The sequence below is a fragment of the Globicephala melas genome, chromosome 3 (assembly GCF_963455315.2).
Source record: "Globicephala melas chromosome 3, mGloMel1.2, whole genome shotgun sequence".
Taxonomy (NCBI): domain Eukaryota; kingdom Metazoa; phylum Chordata; class Mammalia; order Artiodactyla; family Delphinidae; genus Globicephala; species Globicephala melas.
In genome coordinates this window covers 126,227,641-126,254,369 of record NC_083316.1, presented here as the reverse complement: position 1 = coordinate 126,254,369, position 26,729 = coordinate 126,227,641, and the positions used below count along the sequence as shown (strand labels likewise).

General features: G+C 50.0%; 1 protein-coding gene across 3 annotated transcripts in view; it reads right to left on the bottom strand.

The window, feature by feature from the left end:
- Positions 1-478: 478 nt before the first annotated feature.
- Positions 479-26,729, bottom strand: part of NDST1 (N-deacetylase and N-sulfotransferase 1) — a 74,013-nt gene continuing 47,762 nt past the window's right edge. For all 3 annotated transcript variants that reach the window (XM_030834104.3, XM_030834103.2, XM_070045211.1), the window contains 11 exons: positions 25,661-25,815; positions 24,825-25,010; positions 23,070-23,198; positions 21,622-21,804; positions 20,599-20,695; positions 19,250-19,373; positions 17,151-17,325; positions 14,286-14,456; positions 13,509-13,618; positions 11,691-11,793; positions 479-8,124 (listed from right to left, as the gene is read on the bottom strand). In XM_030834104.3, the coding sequence (XP_030689964.1) occupies positions 8,005-8,124; positions 11,691-11,793; positions 13,509-13,618; positions 14,286-14,456; positions 17,151-17,325; positions 19,250-19,373; positions 20,599-20,695; positions 21,622-21,804; positions 23,070-23,198; positions 24,825-25,010; positions 25,661-25,815 (1,553 nt within the window). In that variant the 3' untranslated portion in view covers positions 479-8,004. The remainder of the gene's footprint in view (positions 8,125-11,690; positions 11,794-13,508; positions 13,619-14,285; positions 14,457-17,150; positions 17,326-19,249; positions 19,374-20,598; positions 20,696-21,621; positions 21,805-23,069; positions 23,199-24,824; positions 25,011-25,660; positions 25,816-26,729) is intronic.

Below are 26,729 nucleotides of genomic sequence, written 5' to 3'. Positions count from 1 at the left end.
TACATACATACTTTTAAATGTCCAGCCTGGAGAGGGACAGGGTCAGGCTCAGTGAGTTCTCCCCACTTTGCCTCATGACAGGAGGCAGGACTACCCAGGGGGCTTAAGGCGGTGGAGTCTCACAGACCAAGGACTCGCAGCTCTGTGACCCTGGCAGAATCACTTAACCTCTCTGAATCTCAGACTCCTCATCTACATAATGGGAATGATGACAATCCCTACCTCAGAGTTGTGGCAAGGATGAAGAGAGACAGCACTTGACAAGCAGAAGGCCTTCCCGACAGTGAGAAATAGTTTTTATTATTCATGTCATTGAATTCTTTATGATATCATCACCTCAACACCATTAACTACCAGCCCAGTCTTTCCCGGGGAGGCTCAGGCCGACTCTAGCCCGTCAGAGCCTGGGATGACAGTGTCCCCTGGTGGACATGTTGTGAACTGCACCAGATAAGTCTGACCCATTGGAAAAAGAACATCAGTTAAAATTCAGCTTTATTTTTCCCTTTTACCCATCAATATTTCAGCATGTACGACTTAAGAGCAATGACATACTCTAACAGAACAGTAATCAAAATCACGTAACTTAACATTGATAAAGTACTATTACCCAGTGTACACAGTCCATATTCACATTTTGCCGGTTGTCAATATGGTGCTCTTTATAGTAACTCTTTCCTGGTCTAGGACCCCTCCAGGATCATAAGTGACATTTGATTGCCAGGTCTCTTCAGTATCCTTTAATCTTGAACCATTTCTCCGCCTTTCTTTATCCTCCATGACCCTGACAATTTTAGAATTCAGGCCAGTTATTTTGCATAATGTCCCTCAACGTGGATGTGCCAGTGTTTCTCCTTGGGTAGATTCATGTTGATGTGTTTGTCAGGAATTTCACAGGCGTTAGGCTGTGTCCTTCTCAGGCAAGCAATGTCGGTTTGTCCCAACACTGGTGTTCACTCTAACTCCCCCATTTGTGAGCATGTGGGAGCTGAGTCACCTATAGTCACACAGCGAGTCGGAATCCTCAGCTCAGGGGCTTGACAAGTGCTCAGGGTACCTGCAGCAAGGCAAGAACTTCCCCCCAACAGCCAGGGCCTCCTCAGGCCCCACACTTTGGGTGCCTGTGGGCTGGGGGAACAGCAGGGCTGCTTTCACGGTAGCATCCCACAACAGTCCAGCTGCCTGGACCCCCTTTCTGCTTCACCCATTTCTAATTACTTTCAAGACTTTTTCATTCCACAACTGATACATGCATTTTCATTGTGTTTAGTAAAGTATTTCAGCCAAAGCTAAAGTCCCCTTTGAAATCTTCTCCCCTTTCCCTGCGCCCTCTTCCAGAACTAACCAGTTAACAGTTTGGCGTGAGAGAGAGAGAGATAGCTACATTGCCAGGAAAAAAAATGCAGAATAGCATAAGCAGTACGAGCCAGCAGAGTATGTATGTGTACTTAGTTAGGGAGCATTCTCTTTCCACAAATGGTCACACTTAGGTCAGTCTCAAAGATATTTCCTGGTGGGACCTGGAGACTGAGCTGATTATTCTCTCCTCCATCGTCATGTTTCAGCATGTGGCCACACGAGTGGCTACTTAGCTGATCCCCTCTAGATGGACATCTAAGTTGTTTCTTGGGCTTTGCTACGACGGAACACACTGCCCTGTGCACCTGACCCAGGGCTTCTCTGAGGGAAATGCCCACTTCCAGGATCCAGCACTGCTCCTGGGGCACCATGTCCCCTGAGTGGTCTCCTCACTTAGGGGGTGAGGAGGGTTCGATGTGTCTTTGTTCACTCAACCTATTAGAATTGCAGGACTCTTGGGACCTCTGAGAGCACCTGGGCTGGGCTTTCATAGTGTGTTTCAAGGATTTCTAGGGTTCCAAGATAGTATGGTGACAGAGAGCAGTTGAACTGATGACAGTCCAGATACTCACCCCAAATCCAACCAGAAACACCCTTCCTGCCTCTACCTGGTTTTAATTAAGTTTCTCTTTAAAAAACAAAAGGCTGTTTTAAAATTCAAAAATCTCTGATGTAGCCTGACCACCTACCCAGCACCGAAGCGCACCTGTATCATGCAGATCCACTGCTCCCATTAATGCAGCCTCCACCCATGTTCTTGTTGCCCCACGACCCATACCAAGCTCCCAGCTGACAAACCCCAAACAGGGGTCTGCAAGTGCTGCCCTTGTACCATTGGGGTTGGTGTTTTGATGTGCTCCCAGCTGTGTCCCAGCATGCCCCAGGGCAGCCGTCCACAATTCTGTGGAGTTTCTCTGGCTCATCCTTTGTGGCCTGATTCAGTGTTCCCACACTTTCCTGTGCGGCAGGGAGTTTGTTTAAAAGCCACATTTCTGGGTCTCCCTGCCAGAGGTTCTGACTGAGTGGACGGGACTGGGGGAGCCTGGGAATGTGCATTTCGTAAAGTTCCACAGAGGCTCCTGCCTCTCTGCTCCCTGCCTCTGCCCCTCCCCCGCAAATCTCAAACTCAACCAGGCTGGGAGGGCTAGGAAGTCATTGGTTTTTACCCAAAGTTTTCATTCCTCGGGCAGTGGGACTCTGAATTAATTAGAACCCGTAGAAGCCCTCTATCTGAGCCAGCGTTTCCCAGAGTGCTGGAGAGGTTGTTAAAATGCAGGTGCTCGGGCCGCACCCCACATCTGCCAGAGAGGAATCTCTAGGGGCACAGCCGGAGAATCTGCATTTTAAGCAAGTTCGCCAGAGTAGCCACTGAGTCCAACTCCTTCCACACCCCTAAGGGATGAGGGAAACCGAGGATCAAAGCATAAGAGTGACTTGGCCCGGTCACTTCACACACTGATAGCAGAACTAATTCTAGACTGAGGCTCTTCTCAGTGCAGTGCTCCAGCCCCAGCACTTCTCAACCATCTAGCGTGGCTGAGGGCTCTTTGTCACCTGAGACACCCCACTGGCTGTCCTGGGACAGGCCTCTGCTATCTAGAGAAGCTTCAGTTTACAATCCATTGAACTGATCTTTCACAGTCGCCTTGTGTGTACGGGGGTGGCCAGACTGGCCGTGCATGTGAACATCCTTCTTTCCACCCTCCCCTGCGGGCCTTGCAAAAACGTCAGACAGACGGACAGACAGGACCAATGTGTACAAACAGAACCCCACTTTATTAGCAGTTAGTTCAAGATTGTACATTAATGGAGGGAAGGTTCCCACTTTTAACACAACCCAAAACGGCTGGTTTGAGAGCCCTGACCAGGTGAGCGGGGTAGCGCCCCCCTCTCTACTCCTCTCCGCACTCCCACGAGGGAAGGAAACCTCTGCCTGCTCCCCTAATGTGCCCCGCACCCTCTCCAGTCAGCCCTCTCCTCTCCCCAGGAAATGACATGAATTTCATGCACAAATTACAAAAGGAGCCCTCTTGCTGATAACAAAAGCTAGCACAGTCATAGAAAACCCTCTCGGCCCTCATTCTCCTCAAGGGCCACAGAGAGGAAGGAGAGAGGGAGGGGTGAACTTATTAGGATAAAACACAGCCAGAGTCCCCCCACAGGCCCTTGACATTGACCCCACACAAAGCCCATGCCTCTCCCTTGTGGGAACTAAAAAATGTCTCTGGCTGTCTGAGCTGGCGAGGGAAAGCCTCTGGGGGCAGGCAGCCCTGGGGACCCAGCAGTGCCTCGTGGGCAGCGGTGCGGGGGGCCTGGGACCTCCGTCCTCACTTCAACTACAGCAGACCTGCTTCCTTCTTTGAGGTCTGAAAATCCATGCTGTAGGCCCATCTGCTCATTCTAGATGGGGAAATTGAGTCCCTGGGAGGAAAACTGTCACTCAGCTACTCAGTGTACTCAACTGGGACAAAATTTCACATCTCCTGCCTCCAGCCCAGTGCTCTTCTCTGCAACCGCAGTTTGGGTGGGGCAGCGCCCCCCGCGGAGCCCTTCGTTGGTGCATCCCAGGGGCTGGCTCTGCTCCAGTGCACACAGACCATGGGCCTCCAGGAAATGAAAACCCAGAGACCACAAAACAGAGAGAAAGAGAGATGCTCTTTGGTGCCCTGTGCTCCATCACCAGGAGCAAAGGGGGCAGCACAGGATCTTCTGAGTCCGGGATGTCTCATTCCCGACAGGCCCACACTGCGTGGTCCAGCCTCTTCTTTCTAGACCCTCCCAGGCGCGGCTGTGATGCCTCCTCCCTCGCCCTCTCCAGCTCTGGCAGGCCCCTCTGCTGACTTGGCACTTGGTACAGGTGACAGCAGAGGGGCATCTTAGGATGGACTGAAGTTTTCAAGTCAGCACAAAAGGTACCAATCCCCATAGCCTAAATCACCCTTGCCAATACAGGGGTTAGAGGAACTTGTTCTGTGACACCGTGAAGAAACAGACAAATCCAGCATGTGGGACTTCTATAGGACAGCAGCCTGCTAGCCTCCGAAATAATGTCACTCAAACAACCAGAGTGAGCAGAAGGGAAAGTTTACTGACTTGAAAGAGATTTTAGGAAACACAGTTCGATGCAACATGTGTACCTTAACTAGTTCCCGATTCCAAAACCAGGTGTAAGTTATTTGGGAGAACTGTGAATATGGGCTGATTAGCAGATGTTGCTGGGAAATTACTGTTGTGATACTGGGTGTGATACTGGGCCAATTGTAGGAGAATGTCCTAGCTCTTAGGAGATGCAGGCTGAAGCATTTGGGGTGGAGTCTCCTTCTGTTTGCAACTTTTAAACTAGTTCAGAGAAAATATGCTTGTACGGAAGGAAAGATTAAAATGTGGCAAAACACTAATTTTAAGTCTGAATGGTGGGCAGTGGGAGCTCATGATAAAATACTTGGTACAACACTTACTTATTTACTTGCTCTTTCTCCTAACAAACCTGTGGGGACGGCTCGATGTTGGGACCAGCAATCTCTGCGAGTCAACCTAGTAGTGTTCTTCTACTGGGAACAGACCACTGCTCCCTCAGCTGGGCCCCAGAGGCACCGGCTGCTCCTACGTAGGGGCTCGAAAGAGACCAGTCTTTAAACCTCAGACTCCTTCTCCAGGTGCAAGATGCCCGCACTGTGGGCAGCTCTAGAGCCCCGAGTGACGGAGGCAGCTGCACATCCCACCTGCACCGAGCTTGAGGCACAGGTGTGTGGAGGAGATGGCAGAAGGGATGGTAGAGGTTTTTTTCTTGTTTTTGGCCAGTGACTTAGTAAACATGGAAGATGCTGAGGATACTGCACCCACTGACCTCTGGTTTTCTCCTCTCGTGGTGGTGGTGGTGGTGGTGGTGGTGGGGAATCTGTGTGCTCAGCAGCTGAGAGAACCTAGAGGGACTTCTCTCCTCTCTCCAGTACCTACCGGTCCTGGAAGTGGATTCTCGAGAGAGATTCGTTAGTGGGAAGGGAAAAAGTAGCAGTGACAAGACAGACTGAGAACATGTGACAGGTCAAGTCCCCAGCCTCCCAGAAGGGCCTGGACAAAAGTCTCCAGCACTTCCTCTGCTACCACAGGGCCTCAAACCTGCCTGTTTCTTCCTCAGGCCAGAGGACGAGGGGAGCGGACCTGCCCGCCCCACGAGGACAGGCTCTGGGCAGCCTGCCCAGGTGTCCAGGCCCAGAGGGAAGATCTCAGATGGTGGGAGCTGTGACATCCTCACGGGTCATGCAGCAGAGCCCCGCGCTGACAGACGGGAAGTGAGGCCCAGGTTTTGCACTATGGAAGCTGCTGCCTGCTCTGGGAGTCTGGTTCCTGGTGCAGGTAAGTCTTCACAAGCGTACACGCAGACATGCCACCCTGTCCTCAGACACTCTGCTTCTCATCCCCTGCAGGGTTAGCAGCAACCAGGGTTCCCGGGTTCTAAGGCCCCAATGAGAAGCATGATGGAAACGCTTCACTCGGGAGGCAGTAGAGCCAGATGCAGCTGGCCCCGTAGGACATTCCACTTCTCCATCCCAGTGGAGACCCTGGGAACTAAGATCCAGGCTCCCAGGCTGGGAAAGAACCTTTTGAGGTGGGGAGAGCACGACAGGGATGCAAATGCAGATCTGGAACTGAGAAGGCTCAAAGGCACCCTGGCTGGGAAGGAGTGGTTTGTCCCCATATCCTGGAATGACCAAGGGCGTGACTAAAGGAGGGACAGCAACCTGGCACAGAGTAGGGTCCCAAGGACGGGCTCAGAGGCAGTGTGGCACTGGAAGAAGAGCACTGGGCGCGGCATTGGGAGCCTCGAGTTCAATTCTTGGCCCTGCTCCCAATCGGTTCTGTGACATCAGCCCCGGAGGCCACCTCCCATTTCTGGACCTGTGTCCACACCCATTGAAGGACCCTTCAGCCCCAACATGGTAGAGTCTTCTGAACAAGACAAGGCTCTCCAGAAAGGATTTCCCAGGTGTCAGTTCAAAGCTGAACTGGCAGTGGGAGGGGCTGGGGAAAGGCACCCCAGCCTTAGTCACTTCACATTGTTAAAAGATGGGGGCGGGAGGGGTGGGTAGGAGCAGGCCCCAACCAGAAAATAGCCCAGAGACCCCCCCCCCTTGTCGGCAGGGGGCCTGGAGACAGTTCTGTGGCTCCCAGGGCAGCTCCCAACCTAGCACCATGTGAGGGGAAGGGGAACAGGCCAGCCTTTAAGCCCCGGGGTCTCCTACCCCAGCCTGGCTGTTTCCTTTGGCCAAAAGTGCCCCAGGGTCACCGCGCTTCATGAAGCCAGATCTCCTGGAAAGAGTAGGTCTTCCTTATGCATCCCGCCACCTGTTCACCTGGGGCAGCCCCGGGGCGGCCATGGCACTTGCCCTCTCCCAGGGCACTTCCATGCTGTGTCCTTGAGGCCTCCGCACATGAACACGCCCCCCCCCCCTTCCATCCCATTCTCTAGCACTGAGATACGACGCCCTTTGGGACTGGGGCCTGCCACCATTTTGTACGACTGAATTAAAAACAAACCCAACCAAAAAAAATATAATATATATATATATATATATATATACACACATGTTATATATATATATGTAACACAGTGCGACCCCAGCACCCAGGGTATAAACTCTGGCACCAAGAAAAAAAAATATTAAAATACTTTAGCTTCTTAGTATTTGGGAGGTTAAGGGGCTCTCTAGAAACCCTTGGCCACAGGCAGTTGGCGCAGAGCAGGGATGGCAGTCTCATCAAGTCTGCCCAGCATCTGCCAGGGGCCAAGGCCAGGGGGGCTTAGGGACAACATATGTACACTGGGACATGTATACGGCCGACTCCACGACCGCCTCAGTCCTTTACCACAGGAAACACCACACATGTCGCATCCCAGGGGGAAGGACGGGGTAGGGTTGAGGCCTGGGTCTCTGGGTCCAAAAGCGTGGCAGTGCCCCAGGGCCCTGAAGGAGGCCTTTGGGACCGGGTGGGTACTGTAGGGACCAGCGATTCTCTCTCTAAAGAGGGAAGGTGAGATGGGAAGGTATGAAGCAGAATGGGTGTGGAGGTCCAGCGTTCTCTCGAGCTGGACACGCTCACACCCAGCCTAGGGACCACCTCTGGGTTCCCAGCTGACCCCTCTGAAGAGCCTGGCTTGAACCATCACGGAAACGTCCAATCTCTCTCCCCGGTTTGGCAAAAGCCCCAGCTGGGCTCTTCTCCTCGTTGTCTGGAGGACAGGGAAAATACTACTGAGTGGACACCCTACTGGAGCAGGGAGTGATGGGATGGAGAGGGTAGGGTGGGTGGAACACAGGGACGGAAAACAGAGTCCTGTGGACTGCTTCCTACCAGCTTGTGGTCTTCCACCAACAGGAAGTGGCCTCCCCATGAAAAACTATGAGCAGAATGGACCCTGGTTGGCGAAGGAGGTCCTAGAGGCCACCAACCCAGCACTGGACGCTCTGAGGTGCGTGTGGACCTGCCTGGGCTCTTCTCCTGGCCCTACCTGGGCTGCAGCAGAGTATTGCTTGTAAGTACTTGGCCAGCCCGGGCCCAGCTCCCCACTCTGCAGGTCAGTCTGGCTCAGCGTGTGGCGGGACGTCCCTGCCGTCACATTCAGTCTGGCTGTGGTGGCCGTGGCTACCTGGTGTTCTGGAGCTCCTCCCGTAGCCAGGTGGGCAGTGTCTGGCCCATCTTGTACAGCAGCTTGGAAAGCTCGATGTTGTGGTCCCGGTAATAGTCCTTCAGGAAGGCACGGGACTGTAACAGGAAGGAAAGCTCAGATCTTGGTCATGTGCTGACTCAAGAGTGACCCCCCCCCTTCTTTAAAAACCACCATTCTGTTGGCATCATCCCACACTCCCATTATTTATTCACAATCTTCTTCAAAATCACAACCTTCAAAAGAAAACTCATATAGTAGGAGCACCAAAATACAGCACACAAGGTCAAAATTCTTGTGATTGACAGGGAGAAGAGAGAGAATTAAAACCAGGGGCAAACAAGAAAAGGGAAACATAGTATTTTGTTGAGGATTTTTGCATCTATGTTCACTAGTGATACTGGCCTGTAATTTCCTTTTTTTGTGGTATCTTTGTCTGGTTTTGGTATCAGAGTGATGGTGGCCTCGTAGAATGAGTTTGGGAGTGTTCCTTCCTGTGTGATTTTTGGGAAGAGTTTCAGAAGGATAGGTGTTAACTCTTCTCTAAATGTTTGATAGAATTCACCTGTGAAGACATCTGGTCATGGACTTTGGTTGGGAGTTTTTTAATCACTGTTTCAATTTCAGTACTTGTGATTGGTATGTTCATATTTTCTATTCCTTTCTGGTTCAGTCTTGGAAGATTGTACCTTGCTAAGAATTTGTCCGTTTTTTCTAGGTTGTCCATTTTATTGGCATATAGGTGCTTGTCGTAGTCTCTTAGGATCCTTTGTATTTCTGTGGTGTCAGTTGTTACGTCTCCTTTTTCATTTCTAATTTCATTGATTTGAGTCCTCTCTTTTTAAAAAAAACTTTTATTTTTTATTTTTGGCTGTGTTGGGTCTTCGTTGCTGTGCGTGGGGCTGTCTCTAGTTGCGGCGAGCCGGGGCTACTCTTCATGGTGTTGCGCAGGCTTCTCACTGCGGTGGCTTCTCTTGTTGCGGAGCACTAGCTCTAGGTGCCTGGGCTTCAGTAGTTGCAGAGCACAGGCTTCGTTGGTCCGCAGCATGTGGGATCTTCCCGGACCAGGGCTTGAACCCATGTCCCCTGCATTGGCAGGTGGATTCTTAACCACTGCGCCACCAGGGAAGCCCTCCTTTTTTTCTTGGTTTATCAATTTTGTGTATCTTCTCAAAGAACCAGCTTTTAGTTTTATTGATCTTTGCTATTGTTTTCATCTCTATTTCTGCTCTGATCTTTATCCTCAACAAAATACTAGCAAACTGAATCCAACAATACATTTAAAGGAGCATGATCAAGTGGGATTTATCCCAGGGATGCAAGGATTTTTCAATATCTGCAAATCAATCAATGTGATACACCATATTAACAACTTGAAGAATAAAAACCATATGATCATCTCAATAGATGCAGAAAAAGCTTTTGACAAAATGCAACACCCATTTATGATTAAAAACTCTCCAGAAAGTAGGCATAGAAGGAACCTACCTTAACATAATAAAGTCCACATATGAAAAACCTACAGCTAACATCATTCTCAATGGTGAAAAGCTGAAAGCATTTCCTCTAAGATCAGGAACAAGACAGTGATGTCCACTCTCACCATTTTTATTCAACATAGTTTTTAGAAGTCCTAGCCACGGCAATTAGAGAAAAAGAAGAAATAAAAGGAATCCAAATTGGAAAAGAAGAAGTAAAACTGTCACTGTTTGCAGATGACATGATACTATACACAGAAAATGCTAAAGATGCTACCAGAAAACTACTAGACCTCATCAATGAATTCGATAAAGTTGCAGGATACAAAATTAATACACAAATCTCTTGCATTCCTATACACTAACAAACAATGAAAGATCAGAAAGAGAAATTAAGGAAACAATCCCATTTACCATCGCATCAAAAAGAATGAAATACCTAGATGTAAGGCCGGATACTATAAAACTCTTAGAGGAAAACATAGGCAGAACACTCTCTGACATAAATCGCGGCAAGATCTTTTTTGACCCACCTCCTAGAGTAATGAAAATAAAACCAAAAATAAACAAATGGGAACTAATTAAAAGCTTTTGCACAGCAAATGAAACCATGAACAAAACAAAAAGACAACCCTCAGAATGGGAGAAAATATTTGCAAATGAAGCAACCAACGAAGGATTAATCTCCAAAATATATAAACAGCCCATGCGGCTCAATATCAAAACAACCCAATCAAAAACTGGGCAGAAGCCATAAATAGACGTTTCTCCAAAGAAGACATACAGATGGCCAGAGGCACATGAAAAGATGCTCAGCATTGCTAATTATTAGAGAAATGCAAATCAAAACTACAATGAGACAGCTCCTCACACCAGTCAAAATGGCCATCATTAAAATATCTACAAATGACAAATGCTGGAGAGGGTGTGGAGAAAAGGGAACCTTCCTACACTGTTGGTGGGAATATAAATTGGTGCAGCCACTACGGAGAACAGTATGGAAGTTCCTTAAAAAACTAAAACTAGATCTATACAATATGATCCAACAATCCCCTCCTGGGCATATATCCAGAAAAGACAAAAACTCTAATTTGAAAAGATACATGCACCCCAATTTAATAGCAGCACTATTTACAATAGTCAAGATGTGGAAGCAACCTAAGTGTCCATCAACAGATGAACGGATAAAGAAGATGTGGTGTGTATATATATATATATATATATATACACACACACACACACACTATAAAATACTCAGCCATTAAAAAGAATGAAATATTGCCATTTGCAGCAATGTGGATGGACCTAGAGAATATCATACTAAGTGAAGTAAGTCAGACAGAAAGACAAATACCGTATGATATCACTTATATGTGGAATCTAAAGAATAAATCTATTTACAAAACAGACTCAGAAAACAAACTTATGGTTACCAAAGGGGAAAGGGAAGGGGGAGGGACAAATTAGGAGTATGGGATTAACAGGTATACTGCTATATATAAAACAGATAAGCAACAAGAATTTACTGTATACCACAGGGAACAAGAAACTACCACAATATTATAAATCAACTATACTTCAGGTTTTAAAAAATTATCAAGGGGTAATGGAAAAAAAAGGGAAATGTAACCAGAGTCACAGTGTGTGCCCTTTCCCCTATATCCTTATACATGCCATCCCCTCCTACAAGAATGCCTTATCCTTCCATGCCATAGGTCCAAATACCACCCCATCCTTCCAGACCCAACTCGAGAGACACCCCCCCACCCCCCCACCTCATCTGAGAAGCCTTCTTACCCATCCAACTTCAAGTGGCATGTCCTTGTTCTGAAGTCTCACAGCACTTGTTCATACCTAACTACACAAAACACTTCCTCCCTTGTATTCTACTTATTGGCACATGTGACTCATTTCCCTCCTAGACTAGGAGCTCCTTGAAGGCAAAGAGCAGGTCTGATTCATTCTCAAAGCCCCATTGCATTCAGCCCTTGTAGAAGAAATACTCATTTGACTAAATCAATTCTGATCCACTATATCCCCTAGCCCACATTTCCTCCTGTTAAGAACACCACCCAAGAAATGCCAAGACCATTGAGTGCTGGGTGTCAGGTAAAGAGAAGACTCCCTCCAGTACAGGGACCCCCAACATTTATTCCCCTGCCACAGGCAGCAGGTCTGCTACTTACATCCAAGTCCATCTCTGGGTATTTCCGGCCCTTGCTTTTGCCTAGACACTTGGTTTTTCCTCCTTCGAGCAGCTGGCACCAAAATCCTTTCTTTGGATCAAACCTGTGAAGGTGGGGAAAGCCTGTGGGTGGGAGCTGGCCCGGCCGAGCCCAGCCCCTTCCCACTTCAGGCAATGTTCACAGACCTCAGGAATGGCAGAGCCTCCTAGAAAATCACAGGATCCACTCCCATAGGCAAACTCTGGTCTGTGGGACTGATACTTGCATCTGTTTGCCCAAGCTCTGGCTCTGGGCTCCACTAAACACACCTGCCCCCTCTTCTCAGCAGAAGGCAGGCCGCACGCTCTGAGATCTCTCTTCTCCTGACTGGGCAGGCTCAGTTGCTGCAGCAAGTCCCTAACATGAACACTTCCCATCCTTCCTTATTCTGGGGGTCCTCTTAGCACTCTCCAGCTCAGGGGTGAGAACCCAGTAGGGGGAAAAAAGTTTAGTGGAGGTTCTTTTGCTTTTTAATAAATTCAATCTTTATCAAGAAATGCTGTATCTACAGTTGCCTTTAAGCATGTGCATCACTGGAAAGTTGTGGTTTTTTTCTAATGAATTTCAGAAATGATAGAGCAAGACTGCCTTCAGAATTGAAGTCATGCTGGACCTTCAAAGGTATTTTGGGGAGAGGAGATCTGATGCTGTCATGGGGAGGAGAGGGATAATGGCATCAGAATTCAGTCCCAGACCAGGAACCATTAGGAGGTTCTTGGGCATGAGGACAGAAGGAAAACACAGTTCACATTTGGCAGGAGAGGGAGATAGGGATTTTTGAATGGGTCCCAGGGTAGGCACATGTGATGGTAATGGTGGTGATGATGATGATGAGAGTAGCTATCATTTACTGAGATTAGTACATCCCGGGCACTGAGCCAAGAGCCCCACCCACATGCTTTCATTCAAGACAGTGACCCTCCGGAGGTGGGAATTATTACCTTTATCCCCAACTTACGGAGAAGGAAAGTGAGGCTTGAAGGAACTACGACACATGTCCGAGGCCCACAGTTAACGAAGAGGTCTGGGATCCTAACCCAGGCATCTCTACTGCCACAGCCATACCCGCAGCTGCTGCTCCTTTCTACCCTCAAAGGGAAGGACTGACTACCGTTTTCCACCTTCCGTTTTCAACTTCCAAAGTAAGGAGAAGGGAATATTCTTGCTGAAGGGCTTTCCTAAGAAGGTAGCTGGGGAAGGTCACTGTTTCTCCTTCTCTTGAGACTCCCTCATTCAGATGAGTGTGTCACCTGTCTGTGATATACCCTAGGAGACAGCCTCTCCCCAGCCCTGAGCCCCCTCAACACAGGCTGGCACTTATCCATCTTGGGACAGCGTTCTCAGTGCACTTGCACTGGGTTTTGAGTGATGGGAATGATTAGTCAATGACAATATTTATAGTATCTTTTTCCTTAAATTATATTGAAGTCATAATCTAATGATAAGAAACCCTTGTGGGAACTGGAATTGCTCATTGCTGGTCTAACTTACTTAGGTAAAACACTGAAAATGTTCAGCCCAGAGTGAAAAGAACACCCCAGGTGTAGGACTGACCAGAGTAGAACAGAGTCATCACCTCCCTTTTTCCTGAGTCAATATCTTTATTAATATGACTCAAGTCACGTTAACTTTCCTGCTAGACTGCCATCAGGGACATGCGTACTTCCTCACATTTGCTGACTAATCTGTGTTTTTCTCCTAATCATTCAAGCCTTTGGCTTTTGGGCCCAGGTGCCTGCTCAGGACATCCCCCCGTTGAAAGGCCAGGGTAACACTCACGCCAAGGTTTTGTGGTAGTCAATGGTGTTCGTCACCCCAAGGAACTTTTGCACTGTGTCCATCACTTTGGCAGGTTCCGTTCGCAGCAGTTTGCCATCCAAGACCAGAATCTGGAAAAAAAAGCAAAAGGAGAGTGTGATCTGAACCTGTTTTCACTCCAGTGGCAAACAGGCCCCCAGTCTTCTGGGTCAGCAGCCATGGTTATAAATTGGGGACCCCACACTCTGTAGACTGCTTCTTCCTCCACCTGTGGACGGGAGGTGCCCCCATGCCTCAGTCCTGGGCAGTCTAACTAACTCCCTGCTTTCTGCCAGCTTCCTCTGACCAATGCCATCCTCTCCTAGGGTTTAGGCTATCGGCAAAACCCTGCCTGCCCCTCATATCCCTATGACACCCCCTCTCTGCCTCTCTCCAAGTTTTTGGACCACATGTCACTCTCCTGCCTAAATCCTCCAAGGGTTTCCCTAAAATGCCTCAGCAATCTGGCCCCATCTACCTCTGCAACCAGGCTCTCCCTCCGTCACACACGCCTGTCTCCCTCACTCCCAGGGGCCTATCCCAGAGCTTTTTGGGTCCCCTTAGGGATAAAGAGCCTGTTGTGATGGGACAAGGGCTTGGGATAAACAAGACTGAAACCTTTGAAGGCCCCAAAGATCTAACTCTCCAATGACACCATGTCTGGCCCTGTAACTGGTAAAAGAGATTTTGAGGCGCTCTGCTAACCGCCCAGAGCCAGGGCCGTGATTGCCCTCCCGAGGGTCAGGGACAGGCAGCTACCTGGTTGGCGTGAAAGGCGCTGAGCCAGCGCTCAATGTGGGTGGCATACCAGCCGGGGACCAGGCAGCGGTTCTGGAGGGCGCGCAGTTTCAAGGATGCATCGGGCGCAGCTGTGATCACCTCGTGAAAGGTGTACTTCAGGGCTACTGGGTCATCATGGGCTCGCTGGTGCTGCAGACAAGGGGAGAGAGAGGGTCAGCATGTCACGTGGAGGGACCAAGGGAAGAGGCTTTTGTGGGACAGAAACCAGGAGGCAGCCAGAAGACCCTGAGCTGGAACCAGGAGCCCTGGGTTCAAGTTCTGGTTCTACCTGTCATTACCCTGTGACTTCAGGGAAGTCATAGCCCCTGGGAGCCCTAGTTTCCCCATCTTTGAGAGATGGGAGTTGGACTAGATCAGAGCTTCCAAATGCTGGTTGCTTCACACCACCTCTGTGATTTCTGCCATATCCATAAACCACCTGTACGTGACAAGTCAACGTAAGTTTCTTTGCATTGAATCATCTTTCTTATTCACGTAAATGTATTTCAAAATAAAACTCAATACTGTCTCCATAAATAGAAAATTAGAATCAGTTGTCATATATAAAGGTAATCATTCATAAATACAATAAAAATAAAGCAATGTTCTGAAACACCAGGCAGATACAAATGTCTGCTACAGGTCCTGATACAGTCATGAGGGTGGGGCCCCTGTGATGGGATTGGTGCCCTTGTAAGAAGAGGCACCAAAGTTTGCTTGCTTGCTCTGCCATGTGAGGACACAGAAGGTGGCTGTCTAAAAGCCAGAAAGAGAGCTCTCACCAGGAACCAAATCGACTGTCACCTTGATCTTGGATTTAGACTTCTAGGCTCCAGGACCGTGAGAAAAAAATTCTGTTGTTTAATCCACCCAACCTATAATATTTTGCTATGGCAACCCAAGCAGTCTAAGACAGAAGGATTGGGAAAGAATTGGAAAGGGGAAAACACCAGGTTTGAACCACCTAAAATAATGCCACGGGCAGTCGGCATCTGCATAATTCCCAAGTCCAGAGATCAGGAACCTGTCCACCAGGGGTAACCCTCAAGAGCCCCTACACCTCCACTGAGGATCACAGAGCTCGGGTGGGGGAGGTGCAATAATGGTGCATAACAGCTCCCCCTCCTGACCTCCCCTCTGAGGCAGGCCACTGTCCTACCTCTCCCTCCAGCACCTTCCTGGATCCTCCTGGTAGGAATTAGTCCCCCTTCTCCTTATCCCACCTCGACCATGGACAGAAGAAAGAACAGGGTCTTAGACCTCGAGGAGCTGGGTTCAAAATGGCAGCACATGAACTTGAGCTAGTCACCTGGCTTGCTGAACCTTGGTCTTCTCATCTATGCGAGGGGACATGCACAAAGCCCTCTGCCCTCTAGAAAACTGCCGTGACGTTCCAATGAGGTGAAGAGGTAGAGCAGGAGCATTAGAACAGAATGGGGACGGACTTCAGCCAGGGCCACTTTCCCTCTACAGCCTTCTCCTTCCTCTTTCCTTCCCCTGATAAGAGCAGACAGCCAATCTCTGCTCATTGCCAGGAGGTGGGGAACACTCGGCAGAGCAGAAAAGAGAAGTGGCCTTTATTCCCCCAAAGACAAAGCCCAGAGGGAAGGAGAATACTGAGGTATAGACAGAAAGTCCTAGAGAAGCAAGTGGAGGAGAGAGATTGCCCACCAGACGAGGAGGGTCCCCAGGCTTGGGGAGTGAGAAGAGAGAGAGAGGTCTGTGGGAACAGGGAGCAAAGAGGGTCTGCACCTGCCTCCTACCAGCCTGTGGCCACAATGAGGCCCCAGAGAGGAGGCTCAGAGGGTGGCCAGACCTAGAGGGGCCTTCCTTTATCGGCTCTAGACGAGGAAGCCCCACACCCTGGCACTGTGGCATAATCCTAGGAAGACTGGCAGGCAGGGGAGGAAAACCCCCAAACGGCCAGAGCCTAAGCTTTCCTGTAAGCCCAGTGGAATGATGTTCAGAAAAAATTAAGTCAGGTCATTGAAATTAAAGAAAATTCTAGTTCTTACATAGTCAAGTAGGAACTAGGAGTCACACTCTCTAGCACAAACCGCATTCCACGTAACTTCCTTACCTGATCGAGCATTTGCATTCTCCACTAAGAATGGCAGGTCCTGTGTCTTGTCCTTCTCTGATGTCCCACCCCCCTTCCACCCCGTGCCCAGCAAGGAGGCCACAGTTAGTATGAGCCCAGATCACTGTTCACCGAATCTAGGCTTCATCAAGATGGAATCAGCCTCCACCTCTTGTTGGTGTCAGAGTCAGAGGCAGGTCCCCAGACGAAGCTGGGAGGGTGAGCAGGTAACTCGGCTGGTATTCAACATGGATTTCTGCCTGGCTTCTCCTCCGGGCTAGAAGTGCAGTGGAGGCGGGACCATTCTTACCCACCACGGCATTCCAGGAGCCTACTGAGGGCTGGCACAAAGGAGGCGCAAAATAAATATTTGCTGAGGGACTTCCCTGGTGGCCCAGGGGTTAAGAATCCGCCTGCCAGTGCAGGGGACACGGGTTCGAGCCCTGGTCCAGGAAGATCCCACATGCCGCGGAGCAACTAAGCCCGTGCGACACAACTACTGAGCTTGTGCTCTAGAGCCCGTGAGCCACAACTACTGAAGCCCAAGCGCCTAGAGCCCGTGCTCCGCAACGAGAGAAGCCACTGCAATGAGAAGCCCATGCACCACAATGAAGACCCAACACAGCCAAAAATAAATAAATAAAATTTAAATAAATAAAATTTAAATAAATAAATAAATTTTAAATAAATATTTGCTGGTATTTATTGGTGGCTGAGCGGTAGACAGAGCCCGTACCCCCACCCAGGGCCCCACCCCGGCTCACCTGGTACCAGGAATAGGCTCGGTCTGCTGGGTTGATGAGGATGGTCAAGACCTTGGCCTTGGGTAACAGGGCAGCCGCCCGCCGGGGAGCCACTTCCGAATCAAAGTAGTTGGCGCTTTTCTCAAAGTAGAAGTCAGAGGTGGTGTTGGAGGGGATAGGGAAGAACTCCATGTACCTAGAGGAAGCCCAGAGAGCAGGGCTCGCAGGCAAGACCCAGGATGAAGGGGCCTGAGGGATGCAGCTGGGAGGGCCGCGGTGGCTGGGGGTGGAACTTGAGAAAGCAAGCAGGCACATGGCTCTCAGTCAAACAAGGACTCACTTCTGGCAGGGGTCCTAGACGGAGTGGTCACTTGGCAGTCTCCCTTTTATGAATTCAGTCCTTTTTCGGGGAGACTCTGGGGTCAGGAGGATGTGAAGACTTGTGGGTGTGGTATGGGTGGCAGGGTATGGGAAGAGGGCTGCATCTTTCCATCCTAAATGGGATGGTCCCAGAGTGAAACTGGCAGGGCCCTAACTCTCACTGCCGCTAGGGGGCAAGCGGGGATGCCTCTGAGCTGGGGACGCCAGCACTGAGGGGAGGGACGCCCTCTGCTGCCTCCAGACTGACCTCTGATGGTGCTTTCTAAGCTGCTACTGTGGACCAGGAGACAAGGCGGGGACGGGGTTCACCTCCTGCCACCCATACCCCCTCCCCGGCCTCATACGGGTGAACCTGATAGCTTCCCAGATGAACCTCCCACATTACACCCAGAGTGACTGTCCACACCAGTCCTTTGAGATCACCTGTAGGTTGAGGGGCCCTCAGAAAACTAACTGAACACTCCAGACCCTCCCAGGAGCACCTACTGAGGCAAAATAGAGGTACAACTTCAGGGGTTTGAGGGAGCCAAACCCCACAAAGCCTACCCCAGTTAAGGACGTAGGATCCCTACTCTATCCTGTGAGATAGGGTTTCTCTTAGGTGGTCCCAGGGACCCCTTTATCAGAAATCAGAATCACCTGGGGGCTTGTGAGATTTCTGCACCCCTACAAACAAAATCAAAATCTTGAGAATGGAGCCGAGAAACTGCTAGCTCTCTCACATTTCTGAATTTTCTCTACAAAATAGCATTTTTACGTCCACGATCCATCGTTTGTTATATCTAAATGGAGAAAGCTCTGAGAAAGAAGCTTTTTTCCTAAGTTTGTAGCAAAGACGTTTGGCAGCAAAACCGGACTTATGAATCTTACTTGGCATAAATATTGACATACTTTGCTACAGATATATTAATGTATTTGCTAATGGGCACTGCCCCAGACCTTGGTGAAGGTGCTGTTAAATATACTGTGTCTCTCTAAATCCGGAAAGAGATGACTTTCAATAATGCATCTGGCTACAGTGGGTTTTAGATAAGAGATTGTGGCAATATTGGAGCGAGAAATAGACAGGTAGATTGACAGACAGATGATTGGTTAATTGAAAGACAGCTAGAAAGAGACGGATGGAAATACACACAGAAAAATACCACAACACAAACAGAAGAATGCCCATGATCTCTCTACTCAGGTAAACCACTGACATAAAAATAATAAACAAGAGTAATACATGTGTTACAACCGCTGGTGACAGGTTCTGGTGAGAATCTGCAATTTCAACCACCTCCCCAGGAGACTCCCTGAAGGCTAGAAGGCCACCTCGGAAGGGCTCACAAGAACACCTCCTGCTCCACAGTCAGCCATCCACAGTGGGAAGGGCCAGCCTTCGGGTCAGAACCCTTGGATTTCAGCCCCAGCTCTCGGGACCTCGGGCATGTTCCTCTTCTCCTCTGGGACTCAGGGTGTTTCTGTGCAGGCAAGGGAGGGGCTGGACTTTGATTTCTAGTATTCTCAGAGCCCAGGCAATAATGTAAAGGGGCAAAGGGCTTCCTCATCAACTATCCCATCTGTGACCAGGCTCCAGCATCATGACTCAAGGGTCACCGTGTTTTGTCCCTGTTTACAGGAACTAGCTGTGTGTAAGCGAGCGCCAGCTGCTTCCTGCTGTGGCCACAGCAGACCTCCTCCTGGGCAAACTCCATGGTGACCATCCCATCCCACTGTTGACAGAAAGGCCCACTCACCAGTCGATGCCTTTGTGATAGTTGTGGCCATTAAAAAACTGGATCTCCTCAAAGGTCTCAGAGCTGGGGTAGTTGCTGCTGAGGTCGGGGTGCATGCCCAGGAACAGGTAGAGGGCCGTGGTGCCTGCGGGGAGGGAAGGTAGGTGAGACCTGGGCCCAGCACGCCAACACAAAGATGGAGTCTGAAATTCTGGGTTCTGGTCCTGGCTCTCCATTACTCACTGGGAGATACTGGAAAAGTCCCTTCCCTTCTCTGGGTTTAGTTTCCTCATCTCTACCATGAAGGAATCATACTAAACTCAGGATGGACAAATACATGGCTTGAACGTGGGCACGCCAACGCCTGCATCCACTGCAGACATCACTAAACCATCACAGCATTCTTCATCACTAAACAAAGACTTGGCCTCAGAATCCTCTCACCACTGTACTCCAGCAGTCATGTCCACTGGATTACTGTCTCCTCATAATCCAGGAATTAGACGGTTTCTGCTGGTCCCTCTGGTTCTGGGCCTCTGTGCTCTCTGGCACTTGGGAGGAACTCAAGGACAAGGGAGTTCCAGACTCTCCAGTGTGCTGATATGAAATTCTTGAAGGGCTAAGAAATCTGGCTCAGATGCCTCCTCTTTGGGTACCCTTCCTTCACTCATACTCCCTCCCCTAATTGACAGTACAGGACCGACCCCCTCCTTTAGAGAGTTCATTCCTTTCCTACATGTGAGTCTACAGTTAATATGCTATAATGAGAGGTTCCAGAAGAGATGGAGACTACAGAGTTTGGTGATCAAGAGTATAAGTTTTGGGGTCACAGAGACCAGGGTTCCAGACCTGGATCTGCCATTTCCTAACTAAATGTGTTAGGGAAATCACTTAACTTCTCTGAGCCTTGAGTGTTTTGTCTGTAACATGGGAGTACCCGTCCATGCCATATAGTGCACATGGTAAATACTTAGCAACCATCTCTTCTCTGCTCCCTCCTGTACCTCTGGCAGACGTGACTAATTGATCACAGTCTTCTTTGCTCTGAACCAGTTTTGCCTGGCACTGCTCCAACATGCAGAGTAGCCGATCTGGGCTTCTCTGATTTTACTCTGAGACTCCCAGCAGGACACAGGGAGAGCTCCCTGAGGCTGTGGTTCAGGACAGATAGGAGAATCCAATGCCCATCCTCTATCCTCTTCCCACCTCCACACTGATGGGCAATTCATGTTCACCCCAGCTTCACTCTCACTTCCTGGGAAAGAGGGGGCAGATTACTGGGGAGTGGGACTAGGGCATGGTGGCCCCCAGAATCCTGTGGCTGAGAGAGCAGGCACTGGGGGAGGCTGGTCAAGAATGGAGAGACCTGCCTGTTTTCTGGGGGCCAATGATGAGGAGCTTTGGGAAGCGGTCACACGTCTTCTCCTTGGACCAGATGTCCTTATGGCGTTTGTCTTCACAGGGATCCTAAAACAACAGGGGAAGAGATGTCAGGGGTGCCCAAGAATGGACACTGGACTCCCACTGCACATGGATATGTGGCTCTTACAGCCCTGAATGACAAGTGTAACTGCATGTGCCCTTGTCACATCCCCATCTCGGGACACTGAACGGCTGGCAGGCAGCGACCATTTCTAGTCAGTCTCACGCTCCCAGACATAGCCTAGTAAAATGCTCAGCACAACACTTGGCTCACGAGCTCCTATTGTTGAATTTAAAAGTTCAGCAAGAGGTCAGCAAACTTCCTCTATAAAGTTTAGTAAATCTTTTGAAATGTTTAGTAAATATTGTATTTTAGGCTTGGGTACTATCCGGTCTGTTGCAACTACTCAGCTCTGCTGTTGTAGCTTGAAAGCAGCCACAGATGGTACGTACAAGAATGAGTGTGGCCATGTTCCAATAAAACTTTATTTACAAAAACAGACTGCAGGCCAGACTGGCTCACAAGCCATGGTTTGTGGACCCCTGAGACCATCAATTCCAGCTTCTGCTTCCAGTTTTTTACAGCGCCCTGGGGCAACTTCCCCAAGAACTGTCCCCCAAGCCCTCTGATCAGTCCCCTTTCCCATGCTCAGAGCCTGCTGGAGTGAGAAGGTACATGCCAGGCAGGGCAGCTGCTTTCCACACTTGTGTACACTGTGTTCACCTACAGTTCTGTGGTGCTGTTTTTCAGAGGTGAGTATGCATGCACACAGGTCTGCATGGAAGGTCTAGTGTGCACAAGAACAAGCAAGCATGCCCACGCTGGTGAGCAAGTGTGCCCCTGAGTTTACACTTGAGAGAGCATGAGGGCCTGAGGACTGAGTCCCTGAGACCATACCTGGAATGCATGCCCGTGGGTGGTAGGCCTTCCATCCCTGCAATGAGGCACCCAGGCCACCCATCCCACCCACCTGCCAGAGCGGGTCCTTCTCCTCAGAGAAGATCTGGAAGTACTTCTGGGCCAGCTGCACCGGGGGCAGTGTCTGCAGCCGGAGGTTGGTCCAAGAGTGCAGGAAACGCACCAGGTGCTTGAAGGTGTACAGGCCCAGGCGGTCGTTCCCGTAGTTGGACAGGTGCGTCATGAAGATGCTAATCTGCTCCGGGGAGGGAAGATGCGAGGCGGGGCCAGTCAGCCTCTGAGCCCCTTTCACTACCTTCACCCCCACTTCTGACCCTCTGGTCTTGCTTGAGCTTGTAGGGCCGCGCTCAATGACCAGTCCAAGGTTCACCGGGGCCGTCAATAAACTCACCGTGTGAGCTTGGGCTAGGTACAGCCAGGTGAATCTGGTCTGACACCTGAAGGGGGAAGCTGACCTCCTGTGCAGTCATATGGGTGCTCTTTTCTACTTTTTTGGCAGGAGGGTGAGGGGGTGCATGGAAGATAAGGGGTACACGGTTACCCCATAAAGCTGATAACACCACCACTTGATATCTATCTAATATTATTAAAGCATGGATGATTATTTCCATTTTACAGATAAGGAAAGAGAGACCCAGAAAGTTCAGCTGAACTTTCAGCTGAGCTATATATATAGTGCATTTTAAACTATCTATCTATGTAGATATGTAGTTTGATATATAGCTTAACAGATTCAGTTTACTATGTATATTTATACAATATTTATATATTTATACACAAACACAGAGATTGGAAAACGAACAGACAAAAATGCCAACACTAATGGACTTCCCTGGTGGTGCAGACTAATAAGAACCTGCTGTATAAAAAAAAATCAATTCATTAAATTCAAAAATTAAAAAAAAATAATAACAAGTTAAAAAAAAAGGGGGGCTTCCCTGGTGGCACAGTGGTTCAGAGTCCGCCTGCCGATGCAGGGGACACAGGTTCGATCCCTGGTCCAGGAAGATCCCACATGCCGCGGAGCAACTAAGCCTGTGTGCCACAACTACCGAGCCTGCGCTCTAGAGCCCGTGAGCCACAACTACTGAGCCTGCATGCTGCAACTACTGAAGCCCGTGTGCCTAGAGCCCGTGCTCCGCAACGAAGAGTAGCCCCCGCTCACTGCAATCAGAGAAAACCTGTGTGCAACAACGAAGACCCAACGCAGCCAAAAATAAATAAACAAATAAATAAATGTATTTTTTAAAAAGTGCCAACACTATTGTATGGAAGTGCAAGATTATAAAAGGGACAAAAAGACTGCTCAGATTCTCCACCAAGGTCATGCAGAGGAGCGGGGACACAGCCAGGGCTAGAGTGCAGGTTTCCCAACTCCTGGCTGCACACTTGCTCCTGCCCCTCCCCCCAGGCCAGGGAAGGCCTGCCTCGGCTGCAGCCGACTGTCCGACTGTCCGGCAGCCCCTCCTCACCGCCAGCCAAGGGCTGTGGAGCACTCACAGGGTTGAGGAGCACTGTAAGGAAGAGCTCGCCCCCGTTGATGATCTTGTCCAGCTCGCTGGAGCCGCCTGGGTACTCGTTGTAGAAGATCGTGTGTGTGAAGAGGCCGCAGGTCTGCCGCGGGAGGACCTGAGGATGGGGCGGGAGAGAGGAGCTATGGCTTCTCCAGGCACGGATGGTGACGAGCAGGGTCACCAGAAAGGGGACCTCAGAAAGGCAGCCTCTTGTGTGACCACACACACCCCAACCCCTGGGGGTCTTCTCCACCAAAGACCTGCAGCCTGTGACACTCCCCCACGTAAGCCCAGGGGCCCTTGCCATTTTACATATGTAAACACTTTTCATATTTCTCTGTACAAAATGAGCAGACTCCAAAGTAACAGGGACAGGCAAGTGAGAATGTTTCTGGAAACTTGGACTGTGCGCCCAGCGAGGGTCCCTGCCCCTCTCTAGAGCAGCTCTCCCAGGCACACTCGGTGACTTCTCTCCTGGCTTTACAACCTGCCTCGTAGCACTCTTGGTTGTACATTAGTTTAGCTGTTTAGTATGCGATCCAGGAGGGCAGAGAACTCACCCGTCTCGTCACCGCCTCATCCCCAGAGTCAGTAGGAACGCCTGGGAGGTCAGAGGATAGATGGATGCAGGCATGAATCTGGCCTTCCCATGACTGCCCATCTGGACTGATGAGAACCGTCTAGCCACTCCAGTGGCTGAGGCCAAAAACCTGGAGTCATCCTTGCCTTACCTCTCTCTCCCATACTCTATATCCAAGTCATCAGCAATTCCTGTTGGCTGTAACTTCTAAGTATGTCCAGAATGTGATCACGATCCAGCATTGCACCCTGGTCCAAGCCACTATGCCTCAATGGGAAGACTGCAGCAGCCTCCTAACTGGTCTCCCTGCTCCCCACTTGGCCCCCTACAGGCTTTGCAACTCATAGCAGCCAGAATGATGGAAATCCTCTTAAAATATGAGTTAGATCATAAGAGCACTCCATTCAAAACCCTCCCATCACAGACTAAAAGCTAAAGTCCATCCAGTGGCCTTATGTTGCCCTGCATGATCTGGTCCATCAATCACCCCTCTGACCTCATCTCCTACCACCTCCTCCCAATTTGCTCCCTTCCAGCCATACTTGTCTCTTAGTTGGTCCTCAAAACCACGCAGCACAAGCCTGCCTCAGGGCCTTTGCACTTGTTTTCTCTGCCACGCATGCTCTTCCTCATGTAGCAGCATGGCTCATTCCCAGGAAGGCTCTCCCTAACCGTCCTGTTTAAGCTTCTCCTCTCCTCAGTACTCCCTGTCTCCATTCCCTGTTTGATTTTTCTCCACAGCATTTATGCCATCTGACCATTGCATACTTTACACAGTTATGAATGCACTGTCTCCTGCCACTAGAATGTCAGGTCTACAAAGGTGAGGACTTTTGATTTTGTGCACTTCAGTATTCCCAGTGTGTAGAAAAGCGATAAACACACATTTTACATAAGCCAACAAACGGATGAGACAGAGGGCTTTCCAGGGCCTCACTAGAGGCCCATTAAAGAATGCTCATCTCCTGATCCCCTGTCACAAAAGCATAGGAGTAGCTCACGAAAGAGGCAGACTGGTAGTCCTCCTTCCCTGGGATAGAGAGCCTCAGGTGACAGAGGGGACAGTACAAAGTGGCCTGAAACCCCTAACCAGCTCCCCAGACTCATGCTTCCCAGGATAGCATGTGCATACCCGCCTCCCAGGCTCTGGGCCACACTCACCATGATGCCATTGTGGATGAAGCCGCGGCGGTAGCGGGCTGGCTTCAGGTGGGGGTACTCCTCCGTGCTGGTCACGCGGATGTTCCACACCTGCTTCCAGGCCTCGTACAGCTGCACGTGCACAGGGTACACGCCCGAGTGGTGGGGCGCCACTGCGTACCCCATGTCTGTGGGAATGCCGTGCTCCTGGGGAGAGGAGGGCCAGGGCAGGGTGAGCAGAGGATTTCTTCCCCTCTGGGCTTTATCTCCCCTTTGCAGAGAAAAATCAGAGGCTAGAACGGCAGAGCAGCGGGTCTGAGCCCTTGAGGTGCAGATGGGGAAGCTGAGGCTCAGGGCCCAGAGTCTCGGAAAGAGGCACCAGCCGAGCCGGGACTCCAGTTCGGCCCAGCATTCACTTCCTCCAGCACCAGGAGTGAGGAACAAGGACGGGTGCTGTTCCTGCCTCTCTTGGCCTCTGACTGGCTGGTGGCTCAGGCTGAGCCAGCAAGCAGGCTTCATCCCCTCCTTGCTGGGCATCTCCTCCAGCCTTCTGGGGTACCCACTCTAGCCTGAAGATGAGAGCTTGGGCTCAGGAAGCAAACAGGCCTGGGTTTAAGTCCTGCACGGACCTCTTATTAGCTGGTATGGCCTCCCAGAGCTCCAGTTTCTTGTTTAAAATGAGGCTATTGAGATACCAGCCTCTTGGGATCCCTGTGAGGCTTCAACGAGACAGCAGCTATAAAGATGTTAATAAACAGCTGTCAGACGAACTGCAGAAGCAGCACAAGGCCAGTAGTTCTGACCCCCAGCCCCGCCCCGAGCCCTCCCGGCTCTGCCCTGTAGGGAATCTTACTCACGACAGCGAACTTCTTGTTCAGGGCCATCTGCTCAGCCAGTACGGACTGGTTGTGGAAAAGGTGCGGCTGCATGTGGCTCCACATGTGGGGGAACCACCAAAACTCCTTCACGTACGACAGCAGCAGGTCGTCCCCCGCGTCCTCAGCATCAGTACCTACAGCCCGAGCACAGGCAGCTCAGCCCGGCCCACCTGCCATGAGGCCCGGTGATGGGTGTGCACGGCCACAGCCCACCTGAGAGCTGCTTAGAGCGGTTCCGTGAGCTACAGTGTGGGGCAGATAGAGCCCCAGTCCAGGGCCCTGGATTTGAGTATGGCCTTGACTCAGTGGGTGACTTTGGCTAAGTACTCCCCATCTCTGGCCCTTGGGGCCTGTCTATGCAATATGCAGTTCAGAGGCAATGATTCTAATGGTTTCTTCTAGCTCTGACTTGCCTGCTGTGATCCTATTCCTATTTTTCTACTGGGTCATTTGTCTTTTACTTATTGACTTGTAGATGCTCTTTGTATATGTACAAGATGTTTAACCCTGTCTTGTGTATATCACTACAACTACATTTGATATGCTAAGGGTTAAGAATATAAAAATACACACAGACAACCAAGTGTCGCTCTTATTTGGCTTTGGAGCTATGCTGCAGACTTTCCTCCCAGAACTGCAGACTAATAGGGTTTGCCTAGAACTCAAGAGAGGCTGTCCTCACTGTGGCCCACGCAAAAGGCAGCTCGAGGGAATGCTCACTACAGATGACTACTCAGAGGCTGTTCCTTTCTGCCCAGTCCCAAGGGGCAGCTTGTGAGGACCTTGGGAAAGCCCCCAAGAGGAGGGCAAGTATGAACCAGGCAACCCTGAGCCTTCAACCTCAACCCTTAAGGCTCAAAAATAAAAAATAAACTCATTCCAGATGAAGGAACAAGATAAAAACCCACAAGAACAATTAAATGAAATGAAGACAGGCAACCTACCTGAAGAAGAATTTAGAGTAATGATAGTAAAGATGATCCAAGATCTCGGAAAAAGAATAGAAGCACAGATTGTGAAGATACACAAGATGTTTAACAAAGAGCTA